The sequence below is a fragment of the Manis javanica genome, chromosome 1 (genome assembly GCF_040802235.1).
Source record: "Manis javanica isolate MJ-LG chromosome 1, MJ_LKY, whole genome shotgun sequence".
Lineage (NCBI taxonomy): Eukaryota > Metazoa > Chordata > Mammalia > Pholidota > Manidae > Manis > Manis javanica.
The window spans coordinates 61,993,470-62,011,313 of record NC_133156.1 but is presented as its reverse complement, the minus strand read 5'-3'; the positions used below and the strand labels follow the sequence as shown (position 1 = coordinate 62,011,313).

General features: G+C 35.6%; 1 protein-coding gene across 2 annotated transcripts in view; it reads left to right on the top strand.

Annotated features, from left to right (window-relative positions):
• The window catches only part of WDR36 (WD repeat domain 36), a 48,145-nt gene that overhangs the window by 24,969 nt on the left and 5,332 nt on the right, over nt 1–17,844 (top strand). For both annotated transcript variants that reach the window (XM_037011957.2, XM_073233053.1), the window contains 7 exons: nt 624–738; nt 1,208–1,373; nt 1,600–1,708; nt 9,912–9,991; nt 15,125–15,232; nt 16,594–16,691; nt 17,087–17,232. In XM_037011957.2, the coding sequence (XP_036867852.2) occupies nt 624–738; nt 1,208–1,373; nt 1,600–1,708; nt 9,912–9,991; nt 15,125–15,232; nt 16,594–16,691; nt 17,087–17,232 (822 nt within the window). The remainder of the gene's footprint in view (nt 1–623; nt 739–1,207; nt 1,374–1,599; nt 1,709–9,911; nt 9,992–15,124; nt 15,233–16,593; nt 16,692–17,086; nt 17,233–17,844) is intronic.

Below are 17,844 nucleotides of genomic sequence, written 5' to 3'. Positions count from 1 at the left end.
ATCAGGGATTTCTCTGTCTGTAGCTCAATACATAGCAAGTCTCATTTAACACAGAAAAAAAAAATCTTGTTAATGTAACATTGATACTTTAAGTACTAAAATATGAGTTTATTTTACAGAAATTGCTTATAACAATGTTTTCCATGTAATATCTTATGTATTCCCTTATGTCATAATTAAATATGTTGGGCTCTTTCTTTGGACATTCTAACTAATGATATGATTCTGGTTTTGTATCACCTGTAAAAGCAAGTACAAAAGTAAGGTAAGGTAAAGAGAAATTAGGTGAAGGGATGCTATGGTTTTAGCACTGTTGTGACCAAATTAAAAATTAAAGGCCAGCTGATACATAATTTTCCTGACTGTAAGTTTCAACTGAGTTAACTTTAATTCTGTTTTGTTGTCTTGGATGATAATTTCTTCATGCTTCTTAGAGAATAAAGGTAGAATCAAGCAGATATTTTCTATACACCCAGATATATTATGCTTAAAAAATGAAGCAATTAATTTATCATGCTTGTTTTTTAAAAGGAGATAATTAGTAGATAAAACAATACTTTTGAAACCATAAAGTACAATAAAAGTGTTACTTATCTTCTATCATTTAATTTTTGTTTCCTAAGGCAGTGGATATAACTTCTTGTGGAAACTTTGCTGTGATTGGCCTTTCATCAGGAACTGTAGATGTGTATAACATGCAGTCTGGTATTCATCGAGGGAGTTTTGGGAAGAATCAAGGTATTGAATTTTTTTCCTTATTTAAAAAAAAATAGATACAAGACTAGTAACTGCTGCTGGCGTTTGTTAAATTCTTAAGTGCTGGGCATTTTGATAAGGTTGTAAATGGGGTATCGTCAACCCTATGTGGCAGATACTGTCATTACACCTATTACAAACACCATGTTGAAATACTCAGAAAATGAAGTCCTGGATATATTAAGGGGAAGTGAGTATTACAAATTAAGATTTTTATTTTCCTTAAGCAGAAAATCTTAACTATTTTTTGAAACCTTTGTGACATCAAACTGATGGATTTTGTGTTTACTCAAGCAATGTAATAATCTTCTCCCTAATTCCTAAAATCAGATTAATTTTAAGATTTTAGGAGAGGTAAGCAGTGGAAACTTAGATATTTAAATGAAGGAATTACTCTGTGTAGTATAGAGAGGCAATGCAATTTTTTTGTCTTTTAACATGTGCTTGGAAGCTCATAAAGGATCTGTTAGAGGTGTTGCAGTGGATGGATTAAACCAGTTGACAATTACAACAGGAAGTGAAGGATTACTCAAGTTCTGGAACTTTAAAAACAAAATTTTAATCCATTCTGTGAAACTTGATTCATCTCCAAATATAATGCTGCTACATAGAGACAGGTAAAGTTTTCCCTTTAATAATAGTAAATATTCTTCTTGATATTTTTGGTAAAAGTCTCTAAGTAAGGTATGTAATTTACCAAGTGGAAAAATCAGATATTAATATAGAAGAAAAGCATTTTGCTTAAATTCCCCAAAGGTGTACTTGATTAACAAAACTTAAATGACTATGAGGTTTCAGTTCAAAACTGTTTCTTTATTGAAACTGGTGCATTTTTCTTGCTAGTGGTCTTCTGGGACTCGCCTTGGATGACTTCTCCATTAGTGTTCTGGACATAGAAACTAGGAAGATTGTCAGAGATTTTTCTGGACACCAAGGCCAAATAAATGACATGGTAAAACAAACTTTAGATGTTTAAACAGACTCATTTCTACCTCTGTTTATATTTAAAATGTGTAAATAATGGAAACTTACTATTTAGTAGCATTAAACTCATATGAGGTGTTCAAAATAAACAATTTGTAGACTAATTTTTGAATGAGATTTTCAGAAAATTTAGAATTAAGTTTAGTATTTTCCAGAGGGTTAATGCTATCAAGTTGAAGTATAAATCTCAGAGTTTATCTTTTAAATTATAAAGAAGGTGAAAGTAAGCTTTGGAGAATCATTGGTCCATTGAAACATATCATTTTTGTTTTTTTTTGTTTTTTTGTTTTTTCATTTTTTGGTATCATTAATCTACAATTACATGAGGAACATTATGCTTACTAGACTTCCCCCATCATCAAGTCGTCCACACATACCTCATTACAGTCACCGTCCATCAGCGTAGCATTACTTGTCTTCTCTCTGTTGTACAGCCCTCCCCGTGCCCACCCCACCCCCACTAAATTATGTCTGCTAATAGTAATGCCCTATTTTCCCCCTTATGCCTCCCTTCCCATCCACCCTCCCCAGTCCCTTTCCCTTTGGTAACTGTTAGTCCATTCTTTGGTTCTGTGAGTCTGCTGCTGTTTTGCTCCTTCAGTTTTTTGCTTTGTTTTTATACTCCACAGATGAGTGAAATCATTTGGTACTTGTCTTTCTCTGCCTGGCTTATTTCATTGAACATAATACCCTCTAGCTTCATCCATGTTGTTGAAAATGGTAGGATTTATTTTCTTCTTATGGCTGAATAATATTCCATTGTGCATATGTACCACATCTTCTTTATCCATTCATCTACTGATGGACACTTAGGTTGCTTCCATATTTTGGCTATTGTAAATAGTGCTGTCATAAACATAGGAGTGCATATGTCTTTTTCAAACTGGGCTGCTGCATTCTTAGGGTAAATTCCTAGGAGTGGAATTCCTGGGTCAAATGGTATTTCTATTTGTAGTTTTTTTGAGGAACCTCCATACTGCTTTCCACAATGGTTGAACTAATTTACATTCCCACCAGCAGTGTAGGAGGGTTCCCCTTTCTCCACATCCTTGCCAACATTTGTTATTTGTCTTTTGGATGTTGGCCATCCTAACTGGTGTGAGGTGATATCTCATTGTGGTTTCAATTTTCATTTCTCTGATGATTAGCGATGTGGAGCATCTTTTCATGTGTCTGTTGGCCATCTGAATATCTTTGGAGAACTGTCTGTACAGCTCCTCTGACCATTTTTAATTGGATTATTTGCTTTTTGTTTGTTGAGGTGCATAAGCTCTTTATATATTTTGGATGTCAATCCTTTATTGGATCTGTCATTTATGAATATATTCTCCCATACTATAGGGTACCTCTTTGTTCTATTGATGGTGTCCTTTGCTATACAGAAGCTTTCAGCTTGATACAGTCCCACTTGTTCATTTTTGCTTTTGTTTACCTTGCCTGGGGAGATACATTCATGAAGAAGTCACTCATGTTTATGTCCATGAGGTTTTTGCCTATGTTTTTTTCTAAGAGTTTTATGGTTTCATGACTTACATTCAGGTCTTTGATCCATTTCGAACTTTCTTTTGTGTATAGGGTTAGACAGTGGTCCAGTTTCATTCTCTTGCATGTAGCTGTCCAGTTTTGCCAGCACCAGCTGTTGAAGAGGCTGTCATTTCCCCATTTATATCCGTATCTCCTTTGTTGTATATTAATTGACCATATATGCTTGGATTTATGTCTGGACTCTATTCTGTTCCACTGGTTCATGGGTCTGTTCTTGTGCCAGTACCAATTTGTCTTGATTACTGTGGCTTTGTAATAGAGCTTGAAGTCAGGGAGTGTAATTCCCCTTCTTTATTCTTCCTTCTCAGGATTGCTTTGGCTATTTGGCATCTTTTGTGTTTCCATATGAATTTTGAAACTATTTGCTCTAGTTTATTGAAGAATGCTGTTGGTATTTTGATAGGGATTGCACTGAACCTGTAGATTGATTTAGGCAGGATGGCCATTTTGACAGTATTAATTCTTCCTAGCCAAGAGCATGGGATGAATTTCCATTTACTAGTGTCCTCTTGAATTGCTCTTAAGAGTGTCCTGTAGTCTTCAGGGTATAGGTCTCTCACTTCCTTGGTTAGGTTTGTTCCTAGGTATTTTATTCTTTTTGATGCAATTGTGAATGGAACTTTTTTCCTGATTTTTCTTTCTGCTAGTTCATCGTTAGTGTATAGGAAAGCAACAGATTTCTGTGTATTAATTTAGTGTCCTGCAACTTTGCTGAATTCAGATATTAGATCTAGTAGTTTTAGAGTGGATTCTTTAGGGTTTTTTTATGTACAATATCATGTCATCTGCAAACAGGGACAGTTTGACTTATTCCTTGCCATCTGGATGCCGTTTATTTCTTTGTGTTGTCTGATTGCCATGGCTAGGACCTCCAGACTATGTTAAATAAAAGTGGGGAGAGTGGGCATCCCTGTCTTGTTCCTGATCTTAGAGGAAAAGCTTTCAGCTTCTTGCTGTTAACTATAATGTTGGCTGTGGGTTTGTCATATATGGCCTTTGTTATGTTGATGTATTTCCCCTCTATACCCGTTTTGTTGACAGTTTTTATCATGAATGAATGTTGAATTTTGTCAATTCAACTATTGTCCCCTTTTTCAGCATCTCTGAAGATGATAATGTGGGTTTTGTCCTTCTTTTTGTTGATGTAGTGGATGATGTTGATAGATTTTCGAATGTTGTACCATCCTTGCATCGCTGGGATGAATCCCACTTGATCATGATGGATGACCTTTTTGGTGTATTTTTTAATTCAGTTTGCTAATATTTTATTGAGTATTTTTGCATCTGTGTTCATCAGGGGTAGTGATCTGTAATTTTCTTTTTTTGTGGTGTCTTTGCCTGGTTTGGTATTAGCATGATGTTGGCCTTGTATAATGAGTTTGGGAGTATTCCCTCCTCTTCTAGTTTTTGGAAAACTTTAAGGAGGATGGGTATTAGGTCTTCACTAAATGTTTGATAAAATTCAGCAGTGAAATCATCTGGTCCAGGAGTTTTGTTTTTAGGTAGTTTTTTGATTACTAATTCAATTTCTTTGCTGGTAATTGATCCATTCAGATTTTCTGGTTTTCCTGGGTCGGCCTTAGAAGGTTGTATTTTTCTAGAAAGTTGTCCATTTCTTCTAGGTTATCCAGTTTGTTACCATATAATTTTTCATAGTATTCTCTCATAATTCTTTGTAGTTCTGTGGTGTCCATAGTGATTTTTCCTTTCTCATTTCTGATTCTGTTTATGTGTGTAAACTCTCTTTTTTTCTTGATAAGTCTGGCTAGGGGTTTATCAATTTTGTTTATTTTCTTGAAGAACCCGCTCCTGCTTTTATTGATTCTATTGTTTTATTCTTCTCAATTTTATTTATTTCTGCTATAGTCTTTATAATGTCTTTCCTTCTATGACTTTGGGCCTCATTTGTTTCTCCTTTTTGAGTTTCATTAATTGTTAGTTTAGACTGTTCATTTGGGGTTGTTCTTTCCTGAGGTAGGCTTGTATTGTGATATATTTCCCTCTGCACGGCCTTGGCTGTGTCCCACAGATTTTGTGTTGTTGAATTACTGTTCTCATTTGCCTCCATATATTGCTTGATCTCTGTTTTTATTTGGTCATTGATCTTTTGATTATTGAGGAGCATGTTATTAAGCCTCCAAGTATTTGTGGGCTTTTTCGTTTTCTTTGTGTAATTTTTTTCTAGTTTCATACCTTTGTGATCTGAGAAGCTGGTTGATACAATTTCAATATTTTTGAATTTATTGAGGTTCTTTTTGTGGCCTGTTGTATGATCTATTCTTGAAAATGTTCCATTTGCACTTGAGAAGAATGTGTATTCTGTTGCATTTGGATGGAGCATTCTGTAGATGTCCATTAGGTCCATCTGTTGTAATGTGTTGTTCAGTGCCTCTGCCACTTTACTTATTTTCTATCTGGTTGATCTGTCCTTTGCAGTGAGTGGTGTGCTGAAGTCTCCTAAAATGAATGCATTGCATTCTATTTCCCCCTTTAATTCTGTTAGTATTTGTTTCACATATGTAGGTGATCCTGTGTTGGGTGCATAGATATTTATAATAGTTATATCCTCTTGTTGGACTGACCCCTTTATCGTTATGTAATGCCCTTCTTTGTCTCTTTTTACTTTCTTTGTTTTGAAGTCTGTTTTGTGTGATACAAGTACTGCAACTCTTGCTTTCTTCTCCCTGTTACTTGCATGAAATATCTTTTTCCATCCCTTTACTTTCAGTCTGTGTATGTCTTTGGATTTGAAGTGAGTCTCTTGTAGGCAGCATATAGACAGGTGTTGCTTTTTTATCCATTCAGTGACTCTATGTCTTTTGATTGGTGCATTCAAACTATTTACATTTAGGGTGATTATCGATAGCTATGTAATTATTGCCATTGCAGGCTTTAGATTCGTGGTTACCAAAGGTTCAAGGGTAATTCCTTTACTATCTAACAGTCTAATTTAACTCACTTTGTGTGCTATTACAAACACAACCTAAAGTTTTTGGTTTTTTTCCTCCCTTTTCTTCCTCCTCCATTCTTTGTATGTTATGAATCATATTCTGTACTGTTTGCCTATCCCTTTGGTGACATCTGTTTAGCCTTAGGAATACTTCCATCTGTAGGAGTCCCGCCAAAATGCACTGTAAAGGTGGTTTGTGGGAGGTAAATTCTCTCGTTTTTCTTATCTGAAAATTGTTTTCTTATCTGAAAAATTCCCCCTTCAAATTTAAATGATTATCTTGGCAGGTATAGTATTCTTGGTTCAAGGCCCTTCTGCTTCATTACCTTAAATAAATCATGCCACTCCCTTCTGGCCTGTAAGGTTTCTGTTGAGAAGTCTGATGCTAGCCTGTTGGGTTTTCCTTTGTAGGTGATCTTTTTTCTCTCTCTAGCTACTTTTAAAAGTTTGTCTTTATCCTTGATCTTTGCCATTTTAATTATTATATGTCTTGATGTTGTCTTCCTTGGGTCCCTTGTCTTGGGAGATCTGTGCACCTCCATGGTTTGAGAGACTATCTCCTTCCCCAGATAGGGGAAGTTTTCAGCAATTACCTCCTCAATGACACTTTCTATCTCTTTTTCTCTCTCTTCTTCTGGTACCCCTAGAATACAAATATTGTTCTGTTTGGATTGGTCACACAGTTCTCTCATTATTCTTTCATTCTTAGAGATTCTTACTTCTCTCTGTGCCTCAACTTCTTTGTATTCCTCTTCTCTCATTTCTATTCCATTTACAGCCTTCTACATCTTATCTGCTTTTAAATTCCTCCATTGTATGTTTGTTTCAGATATGGAATTTCCTAATGATTGAATCTCCGATTTAAATTCGTTCCTGAGCTCTTGAATATTTTTCTGTACCTCCATAAGCATGTTCATGATTTTTATTTTGAACTCTCTTTCAGGCAGATTGGTGAGTTCAGTTTCATTTGACCCTTTTTCTGGGGTTTGTGAGATTTTGGTCTGGACCAGGTTCTTTTGATGTTTCATACTTCTGTGTGGTACCTACTAGTTCCCAGAAGCTCCAGTCTCTGGAGCTGCTCAGCCTCTAGGGTGAGGTTGGGGGTCATAAGGGAGCGGAGCTGGTGCCTGGGGGGAGGAAAGATCTGCTTCCTGCTTTCCATCTGTGGTGCCTGTCTCCGGGGTCAGAGCCAGTGGGCCAAGCACACAGGTGTAAGCATCTGTGCTGTGGGTCTATACCTGCTGTAGGCTGAGCCTCCTTCTGGCTGGCCTGACTCCAGCGCAGTGATTGCTGGTTTGTGAACCGATGCCGGCAGGCTAGGAGGAAGGCACAGCAGGCTGTGTGTCACTGTGGGGGGCCTCGGAGCTGAGTAGGCAGTCAGGGGGATAGGGTGCCTGAAGCTCTCAGAAGTTCCCAACTTGCTTGGCCTAGCACACCCTGGCAACCTCGTCCAGCTCTCCCTCCCCCCACGCAGCAATCTCCATCCAAACTCTGCCCCTTCAGCAGCCCTCTTGCTGCTAGGAAGCCTCTCAGACCACCTGCCTTTCCCTTTTCCCAGAATGGCCAGCTGTGGATCCCCTTCTCCATAAACGACCGGGATCTCAGTCTCTCAAGCACTCCACCTGTCCGAGCTCCCCAACGTTCAGAGCACCACACAGTGTAGGTTTCCGCTCCCAAAGCGGATCTCCAGGCTAGCTGTTCAGTAGTTCCAGGCTTCCACCCCCTCCCGGCTCCGTTTCTCTTCCTGCCACGGGTGAGCTGGGGTGGGGGAAGGGCTTGGGTCCCGCCGGAACACGGCTTTTTGTACATTACCCTGATTCCTGAGGTCTGCTCTGTTCCTGAGGTTTGTATGCAGTCTGGTTCAGTCTTTCTTGTTGCTGTTTTAGGGCTAGTTGTATCAATTAACTATATTTTTGTACCATTTGTAGTTTTGGGAGTTCTACATCTCACCTCTCACAGCGCCATCTTGAATCCTCAGTATATCATTTTTAACTTAATATTAACTAGTCTGAGAAAACAGTTCTGGTTTTTTACATTCATTACAAATTAAATAGTAGAAGACCTGGAATATCTAGTACCTGATTATTCTAGTTTAGTGTTATTTCTAGAGTTTAATATCTTAATTCCAAAATAATTAAATTAATAAAAAATGTGCTTTAGCTTACTCTTAGTTTTCTATAGTGGGATATATGATACAGTAAGATATACTCTCATTTTTAAAAAGTGTGTGTTGAGGACTGTATTAAGTATATATTGTCATTTGGTATCAATTACAGATATATTGATTTACTTGAAAAACAGAAAAATAAAAATAAAATCCTAGCTATTTAGTGGCAATCCCAAATATTTACATCAATTCTCACACCAAAAATCAGAAATGCAGTGTTTACCTGCATCCTTAAAGACAGGGGAGAAAAAGTGGTCAGAAAATTGTGTTGTTCTGGGGATAGGAGATTAGCAGAACTATGCATCAACACAATTTTTTGTTGTGACAATATCTATAGAGATGGTGGGAGTGGAATAATTTTGATGAAATTGCATTTTTTAAAACATCTGTCAGTGCCAATTTGCTCTTCCCTTTTTTTAATTTTTAAACTATAATTTCAGTTTGTGTGTCTGGAGTAACTCAGTAATAAATTAATCCTCTGCCATTAAATCAATGAACATACATAACACAACTTTACCTATCAGAGTCATTTTTCCCATTACTTCTTCCTGCGCTGTCCTGTAAATTGAGGTCTCTGTACCTTGGAGTTTGAGTTTCCACAGTATCACTGCAGCCTAATAAATGAATTAGAGTTCACATTTCCCAATATAATTTGCTAATATGTGGTCATAATCCCTATGGTGTATTTAGACTCCTAGGTGAACAATCTACTACCATTGTAAACCTGAAAGTTTTTCATTCTGTTTGGGTTTTTCACATCTGACCTGACTTAACCCTCAGAGCACTTATGTGCTGCAGGCAACGAGAGCTTTTATTTAGCCATTTTTAATGGTAGAAAAGGTAGGACTTCTTTGAGGTGGCATAAGTAGTTTATTCTTTAAATTTATTTTGAAAGACTGATTATTTTGGTTTTATATTATATTTTGGAAATAAAACATTAAGGATAAAGAGGAGATTTTTAACTGGAGTTAAAACTAGGACTTCTTTAGTAACCAGTATTTTAAGAGAATTTACATTCTTGTCTTCAAAAGCATTTTGGATTAATTCTGAGAAGCCAGTGTTGATATATAGACTCTTTTTAAGGAAATACAGCTTTTATTGCTGTCACAGGTACTTTATAATTGAAATGAGTGGCAAAATATTTCTAATTGGATGTTCTCTGAACAGCAGTTATATGTTAAAAACAGTGTGTAGTAAAACTCAGTTTCCTAATTATCTATAAATATATGCAATTATGGAGTAAAAATGGAAAATTAGGTTATACTTCTTATAAATCATGTAAAAGCCTAACTCTTACCTATGTCCAAATCAGTGGAATACAATAAATGGTATTTTCTTTTACATAACGTAAGATCGGTAGTCCAAATTTTATTCAAACTTATTTTTTTCATGAAGTCTGCATAGTTTTAATTCTTGTATTTTTTAAAAGCTGTTAAGTATGCAGACACAAACAGACATACATAAATACACATACATATCATATATGCTTTTTTTTTCTTTAATTTAAAGACTTTCAGTCCTGATGGTCGTTGGTTAATAAGTGCTTCAATGGATTGCTCTATTAGAACTTGGGACCTTCCGTCTGGGTGGTGAGTTTATTTTTAAATCCCTAAACTCCATCAGATTTCTCAGCCATTGTCTTTACATGTGACTTTTACCGATACTTCATGGATTATATGCTGTTTGAATGTGAATGTATTGTGGTATTTTTCCAACCTGGCTGTATTTTATCCTTGGAGTGTGTTCTGTCTCTTCAGTTGTAGGGAACAGTGCTGTACACAGTAACAGGAAAATGCCATCTGTCTTAGATTTTCTGTTCCTGCAAAATTGAGATATAGAAGTGAATTCCATTAACTTTAAGAAAGTTCATTTGGCCTTTTTGATCCAAAATAGATCTCAGAACTTCGTGCTTCAAACTTGTATTGTTAGTGTGTTTTGTTGTTACTCATACTGAATGTAGCATAAAGGTCAAGAATCCTAATTTTCTTTTGTGTTCATTGTATATTTTCTTTCTATAACATAATTCTTGAAAGAAGACATTATAGAGACTGTAAAGTAATGAAAATTTGTGCTTAAGATTTGGGTAAAGCCCAGCTCTGTTTAGAAATATGCTTTATGAATTGAAACTTGCTACTAAAATAACACAGGAAGAAGAAAATATTATCTAATTCTATTAAATATTTGAACAGTGCAGACCTACAGGGAGCAAGAAAGAAAGAATAAGCATGTGTGTGTGTGTGTGCGTGCGCACTTTCTTAGAAATTATGTAGGAATAGATACAATTTAAAGTCTATCATTCAACATAGAATTGCTTAGCTTAATTATGAAAAAAAGAGGAGTAATGGGGCCAGCAGAATGTCTAATTTAACAAGAACAACAAGGAAATAGATAGATGAGAAAAATAAGAAGGAAGATGGTACTTCTTAATTCTCTGAATTATTCCTAAATTCAGCTCTGTTCAATTCTACTTCCTCTTCTTTCCCAGGAACTGAATAAGCTCATACCTGTAAACAATTTGACCTTTAAAAGGAGAATGTACTCATTTCCTTTCAAGTTTGTTATAGAAATGAGGCACAGCTGTCTAGCATGTATACTAGATTTGGAATGTGCACAGCAAAACAGTATCAGTAATGCATCCAGTTTTAATAACTAGGGACTTTTGACCACAGGTATATCCCTTTTTCACTTAAAATAGAGTAAAGCAAAAAATTTCATTGGCTCTGGCCCTTCTAAAAGTTCACCTAAACTTGATATTTCCTTAATTTTTAGAAAAGTTTTTTTTTTAAAGCATCATTAGAAATATTGGTTGCCTGTTGATTCTTGGACTTCTGCTATATTCTAAAAATGAACATTATAATTTGAATTGCTTTGCAGTAGGAAAATTATACAAGTAACAGAGTTGACATAATGTGGTCTTTATTTTACTTTTCAGTAGTTTTAGTTCACATTAGATGGGGGAGATAGGTAGTGCTTTTATGTGCAAAATATTTTTTAAAAGTGGTAGGGTTATCTTTGGAACAGAAAAATTAGGATCCATAAGTAGTATTCAAAGCCACTAATCTTTGACTTAGCATTAGCCTTTTTGCTGAATTTCTTATTTCAGTGAAAAGAACAGATTTAAATTGATAGGTTTTCAACTCTGATATCTTATTTTTAGGTGAACACTGAGGGAGTTTTAAGTGAATACAGAGACATGAAGCTGGGAGAAACACCAGAGCAAGAAATGATTGTTAAAATATGGGTTGTTAATGTATAGTACACTGATAGGACCAAAATGTATTTTTAATAAAGAACAAAAGAAATACCTCTTCAGCTAGGATTTGAATTGGAGCCAGTGAGAAAGCATGAAGAGCAGTATCACACAGCTGCTGCTGCCTGATTGCAGCTAAGCTAATATTTACCATGAGGTTTATGTGCTTTTATTTTTCATCTTCTCTCATATCCTAATAGGGTTAGGTAGGTATTGTTACTCATATTATTCCCATTTTACAAATGAGGAAATGGAGGCTCAGAGGAAGTTAAGTGATTTGTCCAAGGCAGCATAGTTTGTAAATAACATTTTGTTATAATAAACATAGGAGGAAACAGATTTCCCAACAGTTGTGATATCAGCCTTGTTCAGGTTGTGGCATATCTTCTAAGGATTAATTGATTTTCTTGATATAGAAGATAAAGGGGAAGAGTGAGGATCAGTATTCATCATAAAACCATAGGTAACTGTTGGATGTTTTGAGTCCCCCTCTTTTTCTAAACAGTATGTCAACCTTTGGAGATTCTCCTAGTTCTTTCTTCAGTAAGCAATTTCATCATGTATATCACATGCTAAATGTTTAGGGGCTGAATATACTTATTACATAGCCTGGAAAGTGAAGCAAGCTATGAGTAAACCTTTGGGTATGGCAACATACAGTGTAATCCATCTGGACTTGTGCCTATCTAAAACAAAATGCATAGGAACTGGACTGTTTCCTGTAAAGTTTTCTTTTAGTACTGAAAATTTTCTTCTACAATTCTCAGAGAGGCAGAGTTGAAATTTTTATCTCTGAAATTATCTGTCATCTCCTACCACCACCACCTTTTATTTGTGGTTGTTTTTAATCTATTAGAAATTCAGGTTAATCTCTTTTTGGGGGGTTGAGAAAATATAAAATCAAATAGTCTTAATAGACTTGCATTTTTTTTGTCTCACCCTGTGACCTCTGCTTTCTGAAGTGCACTACACAACAGTAATTGAAATAGAACATTGTTTTGCATTTCTCACTAGGTCAAACCATCCCTTTGTTTCAGTCTTTAAAATTCCTGTGTAAGGTGATTCCATCACTTTGAAGACTGAATATCTAGACACACACTGCATTTGTGCCAAATATAGTTAGAAATGATTTACTGTTAGCTGCATATGCAGGGCTCTGCTTGAATTATCGGATCCCTTGGAATGGGGATTTTATTAATGTTCTATCAAAAAAGTTATAATTTACCTGGGACTTTTCATTTTAAGAGATAAGCAGGAGACTATATGGTGGTTAGGCCTGGAATTAAGCCTGCATACTTAAGCCTGGTGGACAAATGTGGCCATATAAAATATGCTGTGTATGTGGAAACTCCCTTCCTCAATTTGAAGCTTTTACATGATGGAAGGCAGGCTACCCACACACAACAGCTGTGGAGATGAAGTTGCACAATGAATTTGATAAGTAATTATAGTATCAAAATAAGTTTGCTCAAACAACAGATTATTTTTAACAGATTCTAAACGTGTCAGAAAGCTTCACCCCTCATGTACACTGTTAATGTATAAATACTAACAAGGTGAAGAACTGGTTAAGACCTGAAACTGCTGTATTTAGATTTAATCTTCATCTGTATAAGGATTCTGCTCTGGGTTGTTTGGATTAAGTAAATTAGCATACATAATTTAATAATCTCTGGTATATGTTAAGTGTTTAGCAAATGTTTCCTTTTCCCCAGTTCCCTTGATCCCCAAGAGAAGCCAGTCTTGTGAGGTTTGAGAATAGGTTTGAACAGCAAACCTATAATCAGGTTATTACCCACCTTTTTCCCCTGTAACTGAGAATTAAACAGCAGTTATTGTCCTGAGCACACCTTGGTGTGTATCTGTTTCCAGTGCTCCAAATTTCAGCTGTGTCTTCCTATCTTGCATTCATTATTTAAGATTTAAATTGTTAATTGCTCTCTGAAAAAAATGAGAGAGATTTTATCATGGACAAGTCACTCTCCACTAGAAAGTCTTCATTTACATTTGAGCTGCTCAGAGTGTTCCATGAAACATCAGTGTAGCATCCCCTGGGGATGTATATGCTACTGAGCTGTTTGTTGAACCTTTAGTTTTGGTGGTGGTTGTACTGAGTTTATAATGATGAAGAGTGCAGACTGCTTGGGTGACAATCCTGGCTAAGTTTTGAGCAAGTTTTAAAAGCTTAGTGGGCCTTGTTTTTCTTATCTATTCTAGAAAGGATGGCTTTGCCTTAGAGTGTTAGGAAGATTACATTAGTTGGGTCAAGTGCTCAGGATACTTCCTGGCATGGAACATTAAGAAAAATTGTTAACTGCTGTTATTTTTTCTTGAAATAATTTTTTATTTAATGTAGATTCTGAACTTCAGTCATTTTACTGTGTTTTCTCATGGATAATACATTGGCTTCAGTAAAATAAAGTAGTTTTTGAAACAACTCTGATTAAAACCAGTATACTCTTATAAGTACACAAAGCCTTCACACTCTTAGCCAGCCTAAGAAGCCTCCTTACTTATTGTACACCAATGTGTTAGGCCTTTTGCTATGGTCCTTAAATCCACTTAATTTCACCACCTGCTGCTACCACCCCAGTTGAGATCTTCACTGCCTGTTAGATCTGCTATAATCTTACTACACTTCCTTTTCACATATATTCTACATTCTAATGGCAGATTTACTTATGAAAGTGATGATGACACCACTATCTGCTCAAAAGTTTTAGTGATTTTCCACTGATTAAAGATAAAAACAAACTCATGTTTGGTGTTTAGACACTGGTGTATAGCCTTATGCTTATGCACCAAATGGCACTTCTCACTAGATCCAATTACATTTTCCCTCCCCTTGCTCTCTATATTTTCTTCAGCCAGGAAATTCTTTTCTCTGCCATCAGCATCTTTACAATGTCCATTGGTAAGGCTTATCTCAACTGCTTTGTTTTCTAGAAGCCTATTCTGAATTCCCCTCCTGGTGTGAATTTTCATGTTTCATGTGTAGTATGGTTACCTATTTGACAAACTGGTAGGATTGCTCAAGGCTTTTTCCATTACCATTCTCTTATTATTTATACCCATTTAATTTCATTGCTTTATTTTGTTTCCTAAGCCTTTCATTATTTTCACTGGAATAACAAAAATATGGGAGAGTACTGATAATTAGATTAATTGTGTGGCACCTTCAGAATTGTCACCAAGTCAGTCTATCAGAATGATAGACTGAGCATTTCATCCTGCAGTCTTATTGCTCAAAGTCTTTCCAGTCTATTTAGTGTTCTGGGTCTTTCTCATTGAGAGAGAGTGTTTTAAATAGCAACTTGGATGACAAAGCTCTTTGTTAGTGATGACTGTCTGGTGTTAGTGATTTAAAAAAAATTGCATCTCTTTTCCTTTTTCTTTGAGCAAAAATGTGTTTCGTGAATTATGTTCTTTTTGGTAGAGTTCAAGTACTTTGACTTCTTAATTCTTTTTATAGCCTCATAGACAGCTTTTTGTTGGACTCGGCTCCCCTCAATGTTGTTATGTCCCCTACTGGAGATTTTCTGGCCACTTCCCATGTGGACCACCTTGGAATTTATCTATGGTAAGTGCTTTCATATAGTTCTGTTAAGGGTGGGAGGGAGATGGGAGATGATATTGTTAGATAATCATAATTGCTATCACTGCTATTTTGCTATTTAGGTTTTTTTTTAAATTTATAAAATGGCAATGTTGCATAGTTAACATTAACACGGAGTCAACTCATTGTAAGTATGTGACTGAGCATATGCTTGCTTATTTAGATAGGTTTGGTCAAATATGTATTCTAAATCACTTTCTGCTTTTTCCTGCAGAAAGCAAAAGTTTAAAACTGTTGAAAAAGAGTATCCAGCCAGGCCCTGGCTTTCCTGCCACTACCCCAATATAGCTTTATGACCTTAACCAGGCATTTCTCAACTGCAGCATACCTTATTATAAAGTAAGGCATAGGTGTGGGCAGAATGCTTTTTAAATTTCATGTTAGTTGCATGACTCTTCATAACCATGTAAAGATATTTATAGTGATCTTCCATCTCCTCTGTGATTAACTTGTAATTGTTCAAAAACATCTGAGTCTAGAAAAATTTTTGTCTGTTTCCTGAGTTCAGATATCTAATTCTTTTAATTCTTAGTATTGAAGAGGAGATTATAATAATTCCTCTTCTAATTATAGAATGTTATAATAATATTTTTAGAATATTAAATTCAATAACATACTAGAAATAAACTCTAGCATCCTTAATAAACAAAATGGAGTATCTCCTGGAATCTATGAGGCTTAAACAATTAAGAAAAGAATACTATGAGACCACAGCAGCAGTAGTATATAGTACTAGGAATATATTAATAACTCAGAACCTGATATTCCCAATTTGTAGTTTTGATTACAGATTCATAATGTGTGGGGAAGAGAATCTGAGTAGCCCACTTTGTGACAGATACCTACATTAGTCATTTAAGGCCATGTTTGCAGGGTCCAGTAGCAGAAATATGGCCACTAGAGGACCATTCTAGAGAAGGGTCAAGATCCATGACTGTTAACCAACCATGAGGATCTGACCAGCATATTCTTTCTCTGAGTTAACTCTCTGAATCTGTCCTTCCCTTAGTGAAGGCTGACATTTGTCAAAACAATGTAAATATATGAAGGTTATGTTACGTTATGAAAGTATTATGCATTGCTGATCTCAAGTATTCATTTGTACTACATTAAAAACAAAGACTCCATTAGTAATGTTTATGCAGAAGTTTCTTGTGCATGAATCAAGACATTTTCGAATTAATATTATCTTTTAGATATTTTTTAACTTATAAGGGATTGGAATCTAGCAAAGTTTAAGACTATAGAGATTACCAGTAATTAAAGTCTTTCTGAAGAAACTCTTTTTTATGTTTTACAATATTGCTTATGCTTTTATTTCTCAGGTCCAATATTTCTCTCTATTCTGTTGTTTCATTACGGCCACTTCCCACAGATTATGTTCCTTCGGTAGTGATGCTCCCTGGTATTTGTCAAACCCAAGGTAATCACAAAATAGTAAAATAATTTTTGAAGTGTAATATTAAACCTAACATGGGGGATTTCGCTCCTGAAGGCAAAATTTAATGCATTCAGGCAAAGTGTTTCTTGACTGATAAGTATTTTGAATGACTTGATAATTTATGCAGAAAATAGATTTGATATGGTATTGATAAGATATTAAATAGCATACCAGTGGAGAAATGCTCTGGGTATGGTGATGGGAGTTGGAGTCAATATGAGAAGATAACATGATATAAGTATAACGAGTTTTATAAGGCTGTATGGAATGAGCATGTTATGAAATACTAATGGATTTGGCATGAATTAGGTTAGTTTTAGATGATAAAAACCCTATTCTCCATTAATTTGTTTCACCTGAAAATTTTTTGTTTTAAGATATGGAATTATCAGAAGAAACTGTAGAACCAAGTGATGAAATGATTGAGTATGATTCTCCAGAACAGCTGAATGAGCAACTGGTGACTCTGTCACTCCTCCCTGAATCACGCTGGAAAAACCTTCTCAATCTTGATGTTATTAAGGTAGTACTATAGTATACTTAATTGTGGTCCCTAAAAACACATTCCAGAAGCATTTTCTTTAGTAGAGATAGCTTCCCCTACTTTGGGGCTTTAGGGGGAGCAGTTAATGCCTAAAGTAGTAAAGAGAACACCATTTAGTTGAATGCTCTATTCACTGTGATTATTATAAGATTCTCTCTCTATATTTACTGAGAGCACCAGGCAGACCTTTGGATCTAGCAAAAGTGCATCCTGCAATTACACAGCTATTACAAGTTGGATGTTTTCAATCCAGCCTGATGAACTACTTCTTTAACTTTTTAAAACAATCAGAAACATGTGCTGCCATAATGTGCAGTAGTTCTGTTGCTAGATATCTGGGAACTAGAAGACTTTCAATGGTCTTTTTATGTTTTTTTATTAAACTTCAGTTACCCTTTGTCATCCCATACCCTACTTTGTCAACTACAAGATTTTTAGAGCTTGCTGGGTTGGGTCCAGGCACATAAATTAATATGAACTAGGTAGTAGGTAGTGTCCCAAGTCAATAGCAGTGAAAAAAACCTAGCCCCTTGACCTTGTGAAATGTACAATTTTACATAAAAAGTGGACAATGAAGGCATAAATTGGTGT